This window comes from Erinaceus europaeus, chromosome 8 (assembly GCF_950295315.1).
Source record: "Erinaceus europaeus chromosome 8, mEriEur2.1, whole genome shotgun sequence".
In the NCBI taxonomy this organism is placed as follows: Eukaryota; Metazoa; Chordata; class Mammalia; order Eulipotyphla; family Erinaceidae; genus Erinaceus; species Erinaceus europaeus.
This window is the reverse complement of record NC_080169.1, coordinates 18,522,551-18,541,168: the sequence shown is the minus strand read 5'-3', so window position 1 is coordinate 18,541,168 and position 18,618 is coordinate 18,522,551. Positions and strand designations below refer to the sequence as shown.

The 18,618-nt window shown below is 41.8% G+C and overlaps 1 protein-coding gene across 1 annotated transcript in view; it reads right to left on the bottom strand.

Annotated features, from left to right (window-relative positions):
• The window catches only part of ERICH5 (glutamate rich 5), a 29,451-nt gene extending 12,957 nt beyond the window's left edge, over nt 1-16,494 (bottom strand). Inside the window, exon 1 of the mRNA XM_060196002.1 lies at nt 16,141-16,494. Coding sequence (XP_060051985.1) covers nt 16,141-16,198 — 58 coding nt within the window. The 5' untranslated portion in view covers nt 16,199-16,494. The remainder of the gene's footprint in view (nt 1-16,140) is intronic.
• Between the last annotated feature and the right edge of the window lie 2,124 nt (nt 16,495-18,618).

The window sequence follows — 18,618 nt, the reverse complement described above, 5'->3', positions numbered from 1 at the left end:
GCCTCTCAGTGAACACTGCAACTACATGAAAACTTCCTTTTTAACACTAGGCTTCAAATCCTTGAGAATTTTATCTTGGAGCTGTTGAATGAAGTGCAGTTCATCATCATCATCACCATCATTATCATCATTGATTTAACGTTAATTTACAAAATTAAGGTTTTAGGGGTATAGTTTTATATCTCTATTTGTTTATTTATAACTCATTGCACCTGCCGCCAAAATCCCAGTGTCCCTACCCTTCTCTCTGATAACCACCAGAATTTTTACTTCTCTCTGATAACCACCAGAATTTGTACTTCTCTCTGATAACCACCAGAATTTTTACAAAGTCCAAGACACAGTCTGCTTCAAAGTGTAATTTTTTAAATTGATTTTATCTCCCTGAATTCTTTTCCACTGGGATAGGATATCTCAAACTGTCCTGATGTTGAGTGTGAATTCTAATGTCTTTTAAAAATAATATAATTTACTTACTTAATAAATTTTATTAAAATTATATATATATAATATTATATAAATATGGAGAGAGGGGCCAGAGAGGTGGTCTCCTCTCTCAGCTTCTCTTTCCTTCTACCCAATAATAAAAATTTTAAAAAAGAAAAAAATCAACTTAAAAATATATAAATGGTGGTAAGGATAGACTATAAGCCCTCATAAATGTGAAGCATGCATTCTATCACTGTATCCTATAAGTTTCATTTACTCATTTAATTTAATTTTTTGCCACCAGGGTTATTGCTGGGTCTCAGTACCTTCATGACAACTCCACTGCTCCTGGAGGCCATTATTTTTTCTTTCTTTCTTCTTTCTTCCTTCCTGTCTTTCTTTCTTTCTTTCTTTCTTTCTTTCTTTCTTTCTTTCTTTCTTTCTTTCTTTCTTCCTCTTAATAGAAGATGTGTGAAAGAAACAGAGAGAGAGAAGAGGCTGAGAGAGGAGAGACAATCCCCATAAATTTGAAAAAATGCAGGAGCATTTCTAATTTTAATGACAATTTGACCAGATAAGTGGCATTATTCCTAGAGTCACTGGTAGCATACTTATTGGTATGTTTCATTCTAAACAGGTTTTGGTTTATTTCAGTAATAAAGCATCTATTATATGTCAACTTTGGGATGAGTACAGAAGTCACAACATGTGACAAAGAAGATCTGGTTCCTGATATTCCAGAGCCAACTGCCTGCAGGGAAGTTCAAATAGCAGCTACTTGTATCTCTCATTAAATGAAACCGACCCCCATGACTCCCATGTGTCCTCTCATACCCAATCATCTCCACACGGTCTGTTCACATGATTTTGTGAATCCCCGACTGATATTCTGGAGACAGAAGGTTCTGACTACATCACTTCTACTAGCACTCGACCTCAGAAGCAGAGAACGATTCTATCCATAGGCAGGAGACACTCTATACCTCACCTTATTATTATGTAATAAGTACCGTAGACAGATGCATTGTCTCCACATCCAAAGTTGTTTAGAGACGTGTCTGTTTCCTGAACCCTACATTTTTTTCAAATCACTAGGCTTAATCCCTTGGTGTTCATTATCTCTCCTGACTCTATTATAAACTGTTGTAAGCTGATCCAGGCACAAATTTGTTGTGACAGCTGAACCAACAGAGCCCACCGTTGTGATAGACACACAAAGAAATTAAATACTAGGCAACATTACAGAAGGGATTAGAACCAGGGCCAACATACCTAAAACTCACATTATGGTGGGAGCTCTTCAACTCAGTTCATTACCCTAAACAGATATGAAAGGTTTCTTCCCAGCAATGATAAAAACTTTAGCCAATATTTCCTATCCCATGATTATAATGCATCAGACAGTCCGAAAAATGCACTGGGTTTTCTAGAGAATCAGTGACAAGGGGGGATTCTAGCATTTTTTTCTTGTTGCTATCACATCTAGGTTCTTACAGTTTTTGAGCTCTAGGGAGCAGGAATGCACGAGTCAGTTCTGAGGGAAGAAGCCCCTCAATAATCTTTTTAAAATTATCTTTACTTATTGGATAGAGACAGCCAGAAATCAAGAGAGAAGGGGGAGATAGAGAGGGAGAGAGACACCTACAACCCTGCTTCACCGCTTGTGAAGTTTTCCCCCTGCAGGTGGGGAACCGGGGGCTTGAACTCGGGTCCTTGCACACTGTAACATGTGTGCTCAACCAGGTGTGCCACCACCTGGCCACCGCCCCTCAGCATTCTTTCACTCTTCCTTCCTTCCTTCTTGCCTTCCTTCCTTCCTTCTCTCCTTCCTTCCTTCCTTCCTTTCTTTCTTTCTTTCTTTCTTTCTTTCTTTCTTTCTTTCTTTCGTTTTTAAATTTAGTAGAACAGAGAGAAGTTAGGAGAGGAGGGAGGGAGAAAGAGAGATACTTGTAGCTCTGCTTCATTGCTTGTGAAGTTTCCCGCCAACTCCCACCACTGCAGGTGGGAAGTAGGGACTTGAACCTGGGTTCATGGTAATGTGTGAGCTCAGTTGGACATGCCATCACCTGCTCCCTTTTTTCTTTTTCCCTCTTTTTTTTGGTTTGCTTGTTTGTTTTGTTGTTGTTGTTGTCATCGTCATCTCTGGAGCTTCACCACTCCAAGATTTTTTTTTTTTTCAGATAGATTGTATTGCTTATTTGGACATCTTTGCCCCTTTCCCTCCCCAAATGTGTAAAAGTCCTATCCTTGAACACCATGCCACAAATCCTAACCCCCAAGGGTGTGGTCTACATGTCGGTAGATGTTAGCAAGACACTTATTATGAAGAGAGGTGAAGTCAGGCACTATCCTTTGCAACTGATGTGTAGAAAGAGTCAGTCAAAATTCCTACCTAAAGAAGGTAAATGAAAATTCACACCATTTTTTTAGTAGAATTATCTGAATTTATGTATCTAAAATCAGTTTTGGGGGGACCAGGCAGTGGTGTACATTACAGGTTCAATCCCACTGTCCCCACCTGCAGGGGTAAAGCTTCACAAGTGGTGAAACCGGGTTACAGGTGTCTGTCTCTTTCCCTCTCTATCTCCCCTTCCCCCTCAATTTCTCTCTGTCTCTACCCAATAATAAATAAAGATAGAAAAATAAAATCTGGGAGAATACAGGTCCATGAAGGATGATAAATGACATAGTGGGGGTTGTATTGTTAAATGGGAAACTGGGGAATGTTATGCATGTGCAAACTATTGTATTTACTGTTGAATGTAAAACATTAATCCCCCAATAAAGAAATAAATTTTTAAAAAATTTAAAAAATAAATAAAAATTAAAAAAAATAAAAATAAAATCTGGGAGGCAGGCGGTAGTGCAGCGGGTTAAGTGCATGTGGCACAAAGCTCAAGGACCGGCATAAGGATCCCGGTTCGAACCCCCAGCTCCCCACCTGTAGGGGAGTCGCTTCACAGGTGGTGAAGCAGGTCTGCAGGTGTCTATCTTTTTCTCCCCATCTCTGTCTTCTCTGTCTTCCCTCCTCTCTCCATTTCTCTCTGTCCTATCCAACAATAAACGACATCAACAACAACAATAATAACTACATCAATAAAAACAAGGGCAACAAAAGGGAATAAATAAATAAAATATAATAATAATAATAATAATAATAATAAATTAACACAATGTAGTCTTTCCTCTGCCCCAGTCTTTATAATTAGAGAGTAAAGGGCCAAAGTTTTGGATAGATAATAGTAAGTATCAGTGCCAGATAGAAATTCCCCAGGAGAATAAATATGAATAACTAGAGAATCCCAAGGAGTATATTAATCAATAGAGATTCCCAAGGAAGAGCTCAAGAAACACGAATAGTGGCAACAATCCTGGAGATAAAGCAGCTGCCGAGGTCACTGTGGCACTTTCTAGATACAAAAACTCAATTGAAAGCTCTATTCTGGTCTGTTGCTTTAAGGAAACAAATGAAAACAATGCAGCCAGGGAAATAGTTCAGTTCCTTGTACATAGACGTTGGATGCCTATGGACACAAGTTCACACATGCTAGATCAACACTCTGCTCTCTCGTGAAAGAAAAACAAATACTATTATTTATTTGTTTATTGATTGATTATTTTACCAGACCACTGATCAGCTCTGGCTTCTGGTGGTGCAGGGGACTGAACCTGGGACTTCAGAGCTGAGCTCAGGCATAAGAGTCTTCTTGCATAACCATTTTTTAAAATGTTTTTACACTGCTTCTTATATTTTTATTTATTTATTTTAGATAGAGGCAGAGAGAAATTGAGAGGGAAGTGGGGATAGCAGGAGAAAGAGAGAAAGAAAGACAGAAAGACGGAGAGAGAGAGAGAGAGAGACTGACCTGTTGCACTACTATTACCACTCATGAAAATTCCCCCTGGAGGTGGGGGCTGGGGGGGTTGAACTCCAGTCCTTGAACACTGCAGTGTGTGCGTTTTACCAGGTGCACAACTAACCAGCTACTTATTATGTTTTAATGATTCATCCATTCATTTATTTTATTTATTATCAGGGCCCTGGCAGCCCTGGCATATAGTGGTGGCAGAGGGATTCAACCCGGGCCCTTCAGTTCTAGGCATGGAAGTCTTTTGCAAAAGCATTATGCTATCCTCCAACCATAAAAAAAACATATATATATATTATGTCTAGGGTAGAAAAATGGCTATAAAAAAACACTTTTGAAAATGGCTATAAAAAACACTTTTAGGCTCTGAGGTCCCACCATAAGCCAGAGCTTAGGAGACCTTTGGTGTCTCTCTGTCTCCCCCTCTCTCTTTCTCTCTGTGTGTGTCTTTCTAGATCTCTGTCTCATTAAAAAATAATAAATTAGTATATACAAAATTTAAGAAATGAAAAATAAAATCTTTCATCTTTAAAATTTTTTTTTACCTTTCCATTAACCTCCCAGTAAAAATTGAAAAAAGCATTACCTATAAGTACCTATACCTATGTACACCAGGATTTACAGCATGGTCAACCTTGATTTTTATTCTTAAAAAAAAATTTTTTTTAGCAGTTTGTATGACCCTTTCAGTCACTCTCACAGGCATTCAATTTTTATTTTAAGCCTGAGGTTGTCAAACATTAACACAAATTTGAAATACCCACAAGCTGGATGTGTGGTGCCCTTTCAGAAACACAATGAATCTTTGTGTCAGTGTTTGATCTTTTGCTGTAGGGCTTGGAGAAGCTCTGACAAGTCAATATTCTCCTCTGAGTTCAACTTGGCTAATGTTTTCTTGCAATGCCTATTATTCCTGGGTCCTGATTCTGACTCACCTCTCTACTTTTCTTTTCTTTCTTGAAAGCTGTTATTTGTTTATTAGCATGAGAAAGGGGAAAGAGAGAATCAGAGCATAACTTTGGCACAAGTGATGCCAGAAATAGAACTCTGGGGACCTCATGCTTTTAAGTCCAATGTTCTAGACACTGTGCTACCTCCTACATTTCCTCACCAACTTTTCTAAGTTGCCCTCTTGTGCTCGGAACCCTCATTTCTGTCAGTCCATCCTTTCATCCACTCATTTAATAGATACAGACTGCACTACTCCTCTGTGAAAGACCACAGGATAAGTTCTGACAAAGCTGGGACTGGACCCCAAATGAAACTGGATTTTGTGGAAAAAAAAAAATCAAAGAGAGGAGTCGGGCAGTAGCACAGCGGGTTAAGCACATGTGGTGCAAACTCAAGGACCAGCATAAGGATCTGGGTTCGAGGCCCCGGCTCCCCAACTGCAGGGGAGTCGCTTCACAGGCAGTGAAGCAGGTCTGCAGGTGTCTATCTTTCTCTCCCCCTCTCTGTCTTCCCCTTCTCTCTCCATTTCTCTCTGTTCTATCCAACAATGAAGACAGACAACAATAAAAAGGGGGGCAACAAAAAGGGAATAAATAAATAAATAAATATTAAAAAAAAAAAAAGCAAAGAGATTTAGAGATCCACACAGTGGACTGAAGTTCCCAGGCTGTTACTGGCATGTCCTGAAGCCTTAGGCGAGTCATTTGTCCTCACTAAGTTATAGTTTTTCAGCTGCATTTGGTGACACCAGCATTTACTAGCTATTCAATAAGATCACGGCATAAAGTACCTGGAAGCAGATAGGTTCTGCCACCCGTCTCTTAACGCCTATGCATGTACATGATTTTGTTGCTTTACTCTAAATATTTGCTTATTTACTTATGAAAGGGACAGAGAGGAGTAGGAGAGAGAGAGAACCAGAGCATCACTCTGGGACGTGTGATGCCAGAGATCGAACTCTCCTACTTGAGTGTGCAGTGCTTTATCCATTGTGCCACCTCCCAGACCACTCAGGCACATGCTTTGATGTGACTATCTTAATATTAGAAAGTGTTCAGTCTTGGAAAAAAGATGAATTGTCGGTATGCATATAAACTGGGACAGCCTTTCTGGAAGGCATGCAAGCGTTTATCTGCCGTAATTGTAAGCACACACAGACATTCTTTGATCTAGTAAAGCCACCTCTGAGAAACTGTCCTACAGGCCACACATCACAAATGATGTCTGCAGATAGGAATTCACTGTGGCCTCACTTTCAACAGTGAAAGGGTGAAAACAAATCAAATGTCCTTCAATAAGGGGTGGGTTAAATAAAACACACAATGGATGACTAGATAAGTACCTAAAGGGGAAAATATGTTCTCAGTACACCAATAAAGAAAGATCTCGGGAGTCAGGCTGTAGCACAGCGGGTTAAGCGCAGGTGGCGCAAAGCGCAAGGACTGGCCTAAGGATCCTGGTTCAAGCCCCCAGCTCCCCACCCTGCAGGGGGTTGCTTCACAAGTGTTGAAATAGGCCTGTAGGTGTCTGTCTTTCTCTCCCCCTCTCTGTCTTCGCCTCCTCTCTCCATTTCTCTCTGTCCTATCCAACAAGGACAACATCAATAACTACAACAATAATAACTACAAGGGCCAAAAAAAGGAATAAGTAAATAAATAAACATTTTAAAAAAATAAAGAAAGATCTCTTTACTGCAATGTAAAAAAAAAAATCACAACGAAGAATAGTGGATGTAACATATGACATTTTGTGAACAAGGACAGGAGATGGAAATATTTGTCACACAAAACAACTAAAAACAATACCATCCTCCCCAAAACCCTCTGACTTAAAAGTATTACCATGAGTGTGGCTGGAAGTGGAAAATATGAGTGTGGTAGAAAGTTTATTTTTCACTTGCATACATTTTTCAAATATTCTCAAAAATTTTAACTATATACACAGTTTTGGATTCCATTTAAATTAACCATATGGGGGGCCAGGCGGTAGCACACTGGATTAAGTGCACATAGTGCTAGTGTAAGGACCAGTGCAAGGATCCCAGTTTGAGCCCCCGGCTCCCCACCTGCAGGGGAGTTGCCTCACAAGTGATGAAGCAGGTCTGCAGGTGTCTATCTTTCTCTCCCTCTCTGTCTTCCCCTCCTCTCTCCATTTCTCTCTGTCCTGTCCAACAACAACAGCAACAACAATAATAACAGCAATACTAACAACGGGGAAAAAAATGGCTGCCAAGAGCAGTGGATTTGTAGTGCAGACACCAAGCCCCAGCGATAACCCTGGAAGCAAAAAAAGAAAAAATAAACAATAAATTAACTATATGTAGGGCTCTGGGTGTAGGGCTGTGATAGAGTGCATGCCTTGCTTGTATGAGGTCCTGGCAGCTCTCTCTCTCTCTCTCTCTCTCTCTCTCTCTCTCTCTCTCTCTCACACACACACACACACACACACACACACACTTAATGGTATGGAGTAACACAATCTACCATAAAGACTTACTGGGCATTCTCTGTATGTCAGGCTCTAGAGTGTGGGAACCTTTTTACTGCCATATATTCATAACATCATTCAAGGGCCATACAAAATTATCAGTTTAAAAATTAGTACTTAATCTTGCTATGCGAAAGATCCTAGATGGGCCAGGTGGTGATGTTACAATGTTCAAGGACCTGGGTTCAAGGACCTGGGTCCCCCCCCCCAACCAGTCCCCACCTGCAAGGGGGAAAGCTTCACAAACACTGAAGCAGGGCTGCAGGTCTCTCTCGGTCTCTCTCCCTCTCTATCTCTCCTTCCTTCTCAATTTCTTTTTTCTTTTTCAAAGTTTAGTTCTTTTAAAAAATTTTTTTTATTCTCTTTATTTTATTGGATAGAGATATCCAGAAATCAAGAGGGTAGGAGGAGAGAAAGAGAGAGAGGGTGAGAGACAGAGATACACCTGCAGGACTGCCTCACCACTTGCGAAGCTTTCCCCCTGCAGGTGAGGACTGGGGGCTTGAACCCAGGTCCTCGTGCACTGTAATGTGTGCGCTCAACCAGGTGTGCCACCACCTGGCCCCCCTTCTCAATTTCTTTGTCTCTATCCAGTAAATAAACACACATATTTTTCACATATATATATATATATATATATATATATATATATATATATGATCAAGTTTCTAGGTTTATTGAATTTTGAGTCCCACCTGTGGTTGCCTTGGCAGGATCAGACCAAATGATTTCACTGTCCAAATAGTGTCCATGGAGCCAGTGTTTCCCACCCCTGCTCAAGAGTGACATAAAGACATACAAGACTTCGCACTGGAATTTCTGTCATTTAGAAAAATAAAAAACGTTGCTCATAGACTCTGTACAAGAGTAGTCTGTAAAAATCAAGTGAATGATAATGATGTTTGTCCTTCTATTATAAAGCAAAGATATCTGTCTCCATAGGACTGAGATGCCGCTGAGTGAAAATACTTGGTTGGCAGTCTAGGAGGTGGTGCCGTAGATAAAACTTTGGATTCTCAAGCACAGAGTCCCAAGTTAGATACCCCAGCATTGCATGTTTCAGTAATGCTCTGAGTACCTCCCCAAATCAACGAATAAATCTTTTAAAATAATTTTTAAGGGGAGGTCAGGGTAGAGAGGCAGACTAAGCACACATGGCACAAAGCGCAAGGATTGGCATAGGGATCCCGGTTGAGCCCCTGGCTCCCCGCCTGTGGGGGGGGGGTCACTTCACAGGTGGTGAAGTAAGTCTGCAGGTGTCTGTCTTTCTCTCCCCATCTCTGTCTCCCTCTCCTTTCTCGATTTCTCTCTCTCCTATCCAACAACAAAACAGCAGCAATGGTGGCAATAACAATAACAACAACAAGGGCAACAAAATGGGGAAAATGGCTTCCAGGAGCAATGGATTTATAGTGCAGGCACTGAGCCCCAGCAATAGCCCTGGAGGTAATAATAATAATAATAATAACAATATGGAAATATTCAGTTGCAGACTGAAGGCATCCTCATGGTGCAAAGAATATTTCACATCACGGCATGAAATTCGAGCCTCATCCCATTACCTAAGCAACATAGACTCCAAGCAGTGAGTGAGAGCTCAGGTAAGGACAAACATGATTATAGCTGTCAGTGGAAATGTACACATGAGCCTAGCAATGGATTTGTCAATAACTGCTGCCTATGTGGGAAAAAAAATCTTAGGAAGGAGTCTGCCAGGAATGAACGACTGACTGTAGGGAAGAGTAGACAAGTAATTGCACATAGATTCAGGCAGGACCTGGAGAAAGATTTGGATGTAAAGGACCTTTGGATCCATTAGAGACTGTGGAGTCACCAGAACTTTTATATTCAAATTCCATGGGGTATGTATGGCACTGAAAAGAATAGGCATTTGGCACAGAATATTGTTTGAATAGTAAGAACTCACCTCTACAAACATAAATTCTAAAACCAATCTGTTTAGTTGTTCTTTTAGAGAAAAAAATAAATAAAACAAGAGAAACCTATTTCCTGGGCTAGGGTGGTGGTTCACGCAGTAGAATGCACACTTTGCCATGCCGAAAGACCTAGGTTCAAGCCCCCTGACTGCCACCTATTAGGAGTGGGGGGCTTTGTGAATAGTGGAGCAATGTTGCCTGCGTCTCTCCTTCTCTTTGTCTCTCTCCTCCTATACTCATCTCTCTCTGTCTCAGACCCTCTATCAGAAATTAAAAAAACAATTCACCAGGAATGATGGAGTCATGTAGGCACCTGGCCCCAGTGATAAAACCCTATTGGTAGTGATGATGATGATGATACCCACACATTTCAGAACATTCAGTAACACTGTTTGTCATATAAAGGGCCTGTTCTACAGTGAGCCGCACAGGGTAATTATTTACAGAGGTCAGTCTCTTTGGGTATCAGTAGTAGTCTACCAGCCAGTAGTCTTTGGGTGTGAGGAAAGCAGTTGGATGTGAGTCTGATGATTCAGAGTCAATGTCTCATTATGTTAAGTAGGTTCATTGTTCATATTCAGGCTAACAGCAACCTAGCCAGTAGCTCCTACTTGATTTAAACTGGAGCCCTGAAAATACGTACCACCATATTTTAGTACTGTGTAGTTTTAAGCTATAAGAAAGCTAATCCAATCCATTACTTTATAATTCATTTGCTGATAGGCTAAAAAAAAGCAATCATATGGACTGAGGAGACCAAATAATGGTCATATAAAAGATTTCATGAGAGTATGGTGGTAGGCCAGTGGGTTAAGCACACGTGGCACAAAGCACAGGACCAGCGGAAGGATCCCGGTTCAAGCCCCCGGCTCCCCACCTGCAGGGGAGTCGCTTCAGGTGGTGAAGCAGGTCTGCAGGTGTCTGTCTTTCCCTCCCTGCTTCTGTCTTCTCCTCTCTCCATTTCTCTCTGTCCTATCTAACAATGACAACATCAATTAAAACAACAATAAAAAACAAGGGAAAGCAAAGGGAAAATAAATAAATAAACATTAAAAAATTAAAAAAAAAAAAAAAGATTTCATGCCTGACGCTCCAAAGCACAGGTTCAGTCTCAGCACCACCACATGTCAGAGATGAGCAGCACCCTGGTCTTCCTCTCTGTCTCAAGGGCATAAAAATAAAATAAATAGGGAGTCAGGCAGTAACGCAGGGGGTTAAGAACAGGTGGTGCAAAGCTTAAGGACTGGCGTAAGGATCCTGGTTCGAGCCCCCAGCTCCCCACCTGCAGGGGAGTCCCTTCACAGGTGGTGAAGTAGGTCTGCAGGTGGCAGAAAAGAGAAAGACAGCTTTCTCTCCCCCTCTCTGTCTTCCCCTCCTCTCTCCATTTCTCTCTGTCCTATCCAACAATGATGACATCAATAATAACTACAACAATAAAACAAGGGCGAAAAAAAGGGAATACATAAACATTTAAAATAATAAAATAAAATAAAATATTGAAAATATTATTTTGTTAATAAATCTTGACTATTTCATCTCAAAGCACACACTCAATGGGCTTGGGTTTTTTATACAGGATTTAAGGAAGTTCTGAGCAGCATATCAGGAGTGAATTATTTATCAGGCCTCTAAGATGACAGAGCTAAAATTCTAATGAACATACAATAGTATCGGATGACAAGAGTACTGTCTATTGGAGGGTAGAAGCAAAATGCACCTGTTGATTGATATGTGTATCTAGAAATTGATGTATCATGTGAACTTTCTACGCACTAAATTTTCTACTGGTTTCAGACATGAAGTTAGCTTAGATGTCACTAAAATCCTAGGTGTATTTCCTCCCTAACTTGAGGCCAGACCCCATAAAGCTAACACAGGTTTGAATACAATAAAGGACACCAAATGCAATAGGTTGGTTAACTTAATGATGGCCTTCTTGGTTACTGCCAGGCCACCCCATCACCTGGGGTTTAGGCAGGGAATCCTTGAATTCCCCCATAGATTCATTGGGCTTAGACTTCTACTAGATCCCTCTCTCACCACCATCACTGGTCACTTGCATCAGAAATGCCAGCATAAGCCCTCTTGTGGGCTTCTTCAGGATCATACCCTCCCTATAAACTACCATTAGTAAGGACTGCTCCACTCTCCAAAGGGAGGCTGGCTCAACCTCTTCTGCCACTCGAGGAAGACTGGCCCTGAGATGAATGCAGCCTACAATGTTCCCGGCTGTAACCATGGACTGCCAGCTCAGACTGACAGGGACTTGGAAGTTACACAAGCTCCTGTGCAGGTCAGAGCGACATGGTAAATATTTAGTTGTATTTCTATATTTTCTTCAAGTTTGGGAGCTACTCTTTGCCCTAGTCCAGCTTTCTAGTCCTATACCCAACTCTGGCACCATCTACCCAGACCTTTTACCCCACCTTCATGTTAACTATCAAGCTCAAAAATTACTAAAATGGGCCCCTGGGAACATACCTAAAATAGACTTTGTAGCTTTTTTTAACATCCTAAAATCGCTATTCTAACTAGCTCTATTCCCACTTTATGGTTTCGGTTCATTAAACATTTTGCCCTGCTTTATATTACTGAATTTCAGCCATTAAGTTGCAGACGCTATTATAGTTCCACCCTGATTCCCTGGGCAGACAGCCTCACCAACGTGTCCATTAGGGAAAGACAGAAACAGGTGAGGAGTATAGATTGACCTGCCAATGTCCATGTCCGGCAAAGAAGCAATTGCAGAGCCAGACCTTCCACGTTCTGTACCCCATAAAGAATTTTGGTTTTTCCCCAGAGACCCACCCTACTAGGGAAAGAGAGAGGCCGACTGGGAGTATGGACCGACCAGTCAACGCCCATGTTCAGCGGGGAAGCAATTACAGAAGCCAGGCCTTCTACCTTCTGCAACCCACAATGACCCTGGGTCCATGCTCCCAGAGGGATAGAGAATGGGAAAGCTATCGGGGGAGGGGGTGGGATATGGAGAATGGGTGGTGGGAATTGTGTGGAATTGTACCCCTCCTACCCTATGGCTTTGTTAATTAATACTTTCTTAAATAAAAAAAGAAAAGAAAAAGAAAAAAAAAAGAATTTTGGTTCATGCTCCCAGAGGGGTTAATGTTAAGGGAGGATGTCTAAAGGGCTTTGAACTCCAGTTCCATCAGGACTTAGAAAAGGGAGGGCAGGGAGCAGAAGGACACCCAGAAGTAATAGGTGTGACTCAGAAAGGAAGAGAGGGCAGCGTCATAGAAAAAAAAATAAGCAAATATATTGTAACTATAGAGAGTTATAGAAATAATAGTCAGCCCATATCTGTGATCTTGGGAGAACTAATGCAGTTTCCAGTGGAGGGAATGGGGACACAGAACTCTGGTGGTGGAAAAGGTGTGGAATTATACCCCTGCTATCTTTTTTTTTAAATAATATTTTATTTATTTTTAGTGAAAGAGGGTTACAGAGAGAAAGATACACAGAGAGAGTTACCAGAGCACTGCTATTTATCTGTTTGCTTATTTTACCAGAGCACTGCTTGGCTCTGGTTTATGGTGGTGCTGGGGACTGACCTGGGACTTAATAAATAAATAAATAAAATTCACTTATGAGGGAGGGGGAGGGAAATCAAAATAGCACTCTGGCACATGTGATGCTAGAGCTTAAACTTGGGACCTCATTCTTGAAAGTCCAACATTTATGTACTGCACCACCTCTCAGGCTGCTAGGTCCATATATATATATATATATATATATATATATAATTAATTTCCTTACCTATTTACAAATTTTTATTGCTTTCTGTTATTTACCAAAGATAGATATAACTATCATACACTACAAAAATGACTGTAAGACACATATTCCTAACTGGGACACAGTGGCTGAGCTTTGAAACAGCTCTCTACAACAAAACCAGAAAGACATTCTTTTGTTATTAATAACACAAAATCTGTGTAAAGGAATTAACCAGCATATATAATCCACCCCATCTAGTTAGCCTTGAAGAAGAAGACTAACTAGCTTAAAGGAATTTTCAGAACTTTCAGAATTTGTCCAAAATATTAGTTATTCAAGAGTTAAGAAGTGGCTGGAGAGATAACAGATCTGTTTATGCAACAGGCTCTAGTGAGGAACCAGAAGTTCCAGGTTCAATCCCAGGCACTACCATAAACCACAACAGAGCAGCGCTCTGGTATAAACAAACAAGTAACTGTAGGGCTGGGTTTAGAGCATAATGCTTGTGCTAAAAGACTTTCATGCCTGAAGCACCAAAGGTTTGAGGTTCAATTCCCAGCACCACCATTAGGTAGAGTTGAGCAGTGCTCTGGATAAACATAAATCAGGTAGGGGTAGATAGCATAATGGTTATGCAAACAAACTGTCATGCCTTAGGCTCTGAAGTCCCAGGTTCAATCCCCCCGCACCACCATAAACCAGAGCTGACCAGTGCTCTGGTTAAATAAATAAATAAACAAATTAAGTGTGTGTTGGGGGTGGGGGAAGCTCATCTGGAGATAAAACATCAGACTTGCTTCTTGGTTCAGTTCTGGCACCACATGTAGCGGTATGGTGCTCTAGCTTGTTTCTATCTCGCACTAAACTCTAATAAATACATCTAATCTTAAAAAAAAAAAAAAGTTAAGTGACCTTGAGGTGGCACCGTGGATAGAGTTAGACTGTCAAGCATGAGGTTCTGAGTTTGATCCCTGACAGCACATGTACTAGGGTGAGCTCTGGTTTTCTTTCTCTCTCCTTACCTCTCAGTATTAATAATAAATAAATAAATAAATAAATAAATAAATAAATAAATAAATAAATAAATGGAGGGGGGTCGGCGGTAGCGCAGCGGGTTAAGGGCACGTGGCGCGAAGCGTAAGGACTGGCGTAAAGATCCGGGTTCCAGCCCTGGCTCCCCACCTGCAGGGGAGTCGCTTCACAAATGGTAAAGCAGGTTTGCAGATGTCCCTCTTTCCCCCTCCCTGTCTTCCTCTCCTCTCTCCATTTCTCTCTGTCCTGTCCAACAATGACGACATCAACAACAACAACAACAATAAAACAAGGGCAACAAAAGGGAAAATAAATGAAATAAATAAATAAAAAAGGATGAGATCTCATGATGGTTATGCAAAAGACCTTCTTGCCTAAGGCTCGAGGTGCCAGGTTCAAGCTCTAGCGCCACCATAAACCAGAGCTGAGCAGTGCTCTGGTCTCTCTCTGTACTTTCTCATTAAAATCAATAATATATATATATATATATATATATATATATATATATATATATATATATATATATATATGGTGGCCAAGTAGATAGGGTGTTGGACTCTCAAACATGAAGTCCCATCTCCAGCATCACCTAGGCCAGAGTGATGCTGTTTCTCCCTCATTAATAAATCAATAAATACATATGTTTAAAGAGTGACTTGTCTGTATAATCTAGTTATTCTCTAGTTCACTAACCTACCATTATCTTCACAACACTTATCATTGTCAGGCACTATATCGGTTGTTGTGCTTGTTTTACTGACCTCTTCCACCTCTGACCCCCCCCCCAAGTAGGGTCACTTACATGCTTAGGTACTTAGCATTTAGTTAAGCACCTGGCTAGTATATAAAAGACGCTCAAAACCTATCCTATTGTATTCCTTTATAAGACTTAGTGATGGGCACTGACTCCTCTTCTCTCTCTCTCTCTCTCTATATATATATATGTATACATGTATATATAGTCAAGTGTTTTGGTCAAGAAAGACTTCAATCAAGGAGAGGGCAAAGCGTATCTGGCCTCTTCAAAGTGCAGAAGCCTGTTTGGTGGCTGACTGCCCATTTGGATTCTGCATCCAGTCACCACCACCGAAAATAAACGCTCACGGTAGACAAAGGCGAGCTGTCTGGGCAGGAAAACTAGTCTGTCTCTCCTAGGACCGGAACGAAGTCTTACACCTTTTTTTTTTATTTTAATTTTTTATTTATAAAAAGGAAACATTGACAAAACCATAGGATAAGAGGGGTACAGCTTCGCACAGTTCCCACCACCAGAACTCTGTATCCCATCCCCTCCACCTTTTTATAATCTGAAAAGTGCTTTTGGGCGATTAGCATCTACAATAAGGGCAAGGAGCATTATTTATGTGTGAGGAAGCCGAGGCTAACATCGTTCTGCGTTTACCACCAGTTCTCCTGGATCGCAGGCGCCCGAAGGGGTGGGGTGGGGGGTGCTCAGGGTTCAGGCGCTGCAGATGGGGGGGGGGGCGATGTGTGCAGGGTAGTGAGACCCTGGTGCCGCGCTCTCAGCTCGCATCCTCGGGGAGGAGGGCGCCCCCTGTCGGGCACGGTGGGCACAAGTCAGAGTCGCACCTTTGGGACCCCCAATTCCCTGCCCCACCCGGGGTCCCTGCCCCACCCGGGGGACAGGGAGGGGCGGTCGGATCTCAATCCTGAGACCTGGTAGGGGGTCCCCAGCTCACCGCGGCGGAGCCTGCTGCTGTCGCTGGCCTTGTTGATGGCGCTGCTGGAGCAGCCCATCGCGACGCCCCGATCCCGGGAGGCGAGTCCCGCCACCTGTCCTGGCGCTATGGGACCCGCACTGGCCGAGCCCAGGTGCCTGCTCCTGGCGCCCGGTTTCCGCAGGTGCAGAGCGCAGGCGCAGGCAGGGGCGCGCACCTGGGCAGGTGGAGAGCGCGTCCAAGGTCCGAAGAGTCAGGGGGAGAGAGAAGCGAGCAGAAGAGGACAAAAGTAGGATCCGGGTAAGGAGAAGGTGGAGAGTGTGGCAAAGGCGGGGAGGACAAGGCTTCTGAAGCAGAAACGAGGGTGTTTGTAGTTGGGGGAGCCGGTGAAGAAATGGGAGGGTTCATTGGAGTCATCACTAAATAGCAGGGGAGGGGCGGAGGTGATGGTTGCCGCTGGCTGTGGATTAGTAGACTGAATTTTCCACTGTGATGCTGTTCTTACATAACTTTAGTACAGTTGAGAAGAAGTGGATTTAACGTTTGCTCCACCCTATTATTCAACTGGGTCCACTTTTTCATTTCAGGACCACATGTTGCATTTAGTCCTAGTCCTCCTCTTTAGTTTGCTTTAACCTTAAATAGTTCACTTGGTCTGTGTCTTTCACAACCTCGATTTTTCTCTTTGTTTTTATTTATTTACTTTGTGAGAACTGGTCATTTATTTAGTAGAACATTTCTCAAGCTGAGTCTGATATTTTCTCGTGAGCTGGAATGCTCAAGCTGAGTCTGATATTTTCTCGTGAGCTGGAATGGAGATGTATGGGTCTGTGTATTCACACCAAGAGGTGCACGTTGGTTTATCATATTATTGTTGTTGATGTTAACTCTTTTTTTTTTTTTGCCTAGAAAAAAAAAAAGTCCCAGTTATCACTGGGACTTGGTGCCTGCACTATGAATCCATCACTCCCATAGCCGTTTTTTCGATTTTTTTTTCTTTTTCCTTATGGATAGGACAGAGAAGGGGAAGATAGAGACGGAGAAAAGAGAAAAAGCTAGATACCTGCAGTCCTGTTTCACCGCTTGTGAAGCGACCCGCCCCACAGATCCTCTCTATAAGGTCTTGTTTACCAGATTCCTTTATTTCCCTCTTTGTAGGTGTGAGAGATGGCTAGGTCTTCTCTTCAAAAGAACATGAATACAACTGTTTAGTACAAAAATTCTTTTTGTAAAATGTTACCTATGACCACCTGTGGCCAGTAGTGTTGTATTCTTTAGGTCAGCTCCTTGCAGGGCTTGCTAATCCTCCAGCGGAGACCCTCAGATTCTCCTCCTCCTTTCCTTATTTAGGCTGTGGGGAGATTGAGAGCTCTGAAGCCCAGCCCAGGGGTGGCGGAGACAGCTCTGCGTCAGGTATGAAAGAAGGGAGAAGGGTGAAGGGGGCGCGCTGCTGACTGACGGCCACTGTTGGCAGCACACCCTTTTGCAAAAGAATAAATGCCTTGCTTTAACTCCTTATTTTTTGCCTTGATAAGTAATTTTAATTGGACATCGTTTACAAAATAGGGGAAAACTTTACTTAATGTTGTTGCTGCTTTTTTCAACTATAGCCAGAGGCAAAGGGAAAGGCACCATAGCTTCCTTTTTCCAGTATTGTTGTGGTCATGCTATAACTTGGCTAACAGGCATGGAAAGTATGTGTTAGGCATTTTGTTGGTCCTCAGGAAAGACTTTAAAGCTACGCCAACTTCCTGTTTCTTTTTTTTGTTTTAATTTAAGTTTTTTTTTTAAGAATTTATTTATGAGAAAGATAGGAGGAAAGAACCAGACATCATTCTGGTACATGTGCTGCTGGGGATTGAACTCAGGACCTTATGCTTGAGAGTCCAAAGCTTTATCCACAGTGCCACCTTCCAGATCACTCAGCTTCCTATTTCTCATCAAACTTTTATCTGCTACTTTTACCCTACATAAATATTCATACCTGTGGGCCAGGCAGTGGCACATCTGGTTAACTGCACACATTACAGTGCACATGGACCCGGATTCAAGCCCCTGCTCACCAACTACTTTGTGAGCGGTGAAGCAGGGCTGCAGGTGTCTTTGTTTCTCTTCCTCTCTATCTCCCCTTCCTCTCAATTTCTCTCTCCATCCATAACAAAAAAAATTTTTTTAAGTCATACTTGAATCAACTATCTCTATAATAATCACTGCTGTAATATCACTATAATACATTGCCATAGTAATGATTATTATTGTAATAATGATATAACAGCAATTTTCTAACATGGTAGTCTTCTACATTGATTAGTTGACAATCTATTATGAGGGAGCACTTTCTATTTTCTTCCCTTTATTATTTATTTATGTCCATAAACACTGATGAATTCTTGCATTATTTAATGGGTCATGCTGCCATTCGTGTTTGCTACTACTACCATAACAAAATAACACAGACTGGGATGCTGAAACAACAGAGACTTATTTACACAGTTCGAA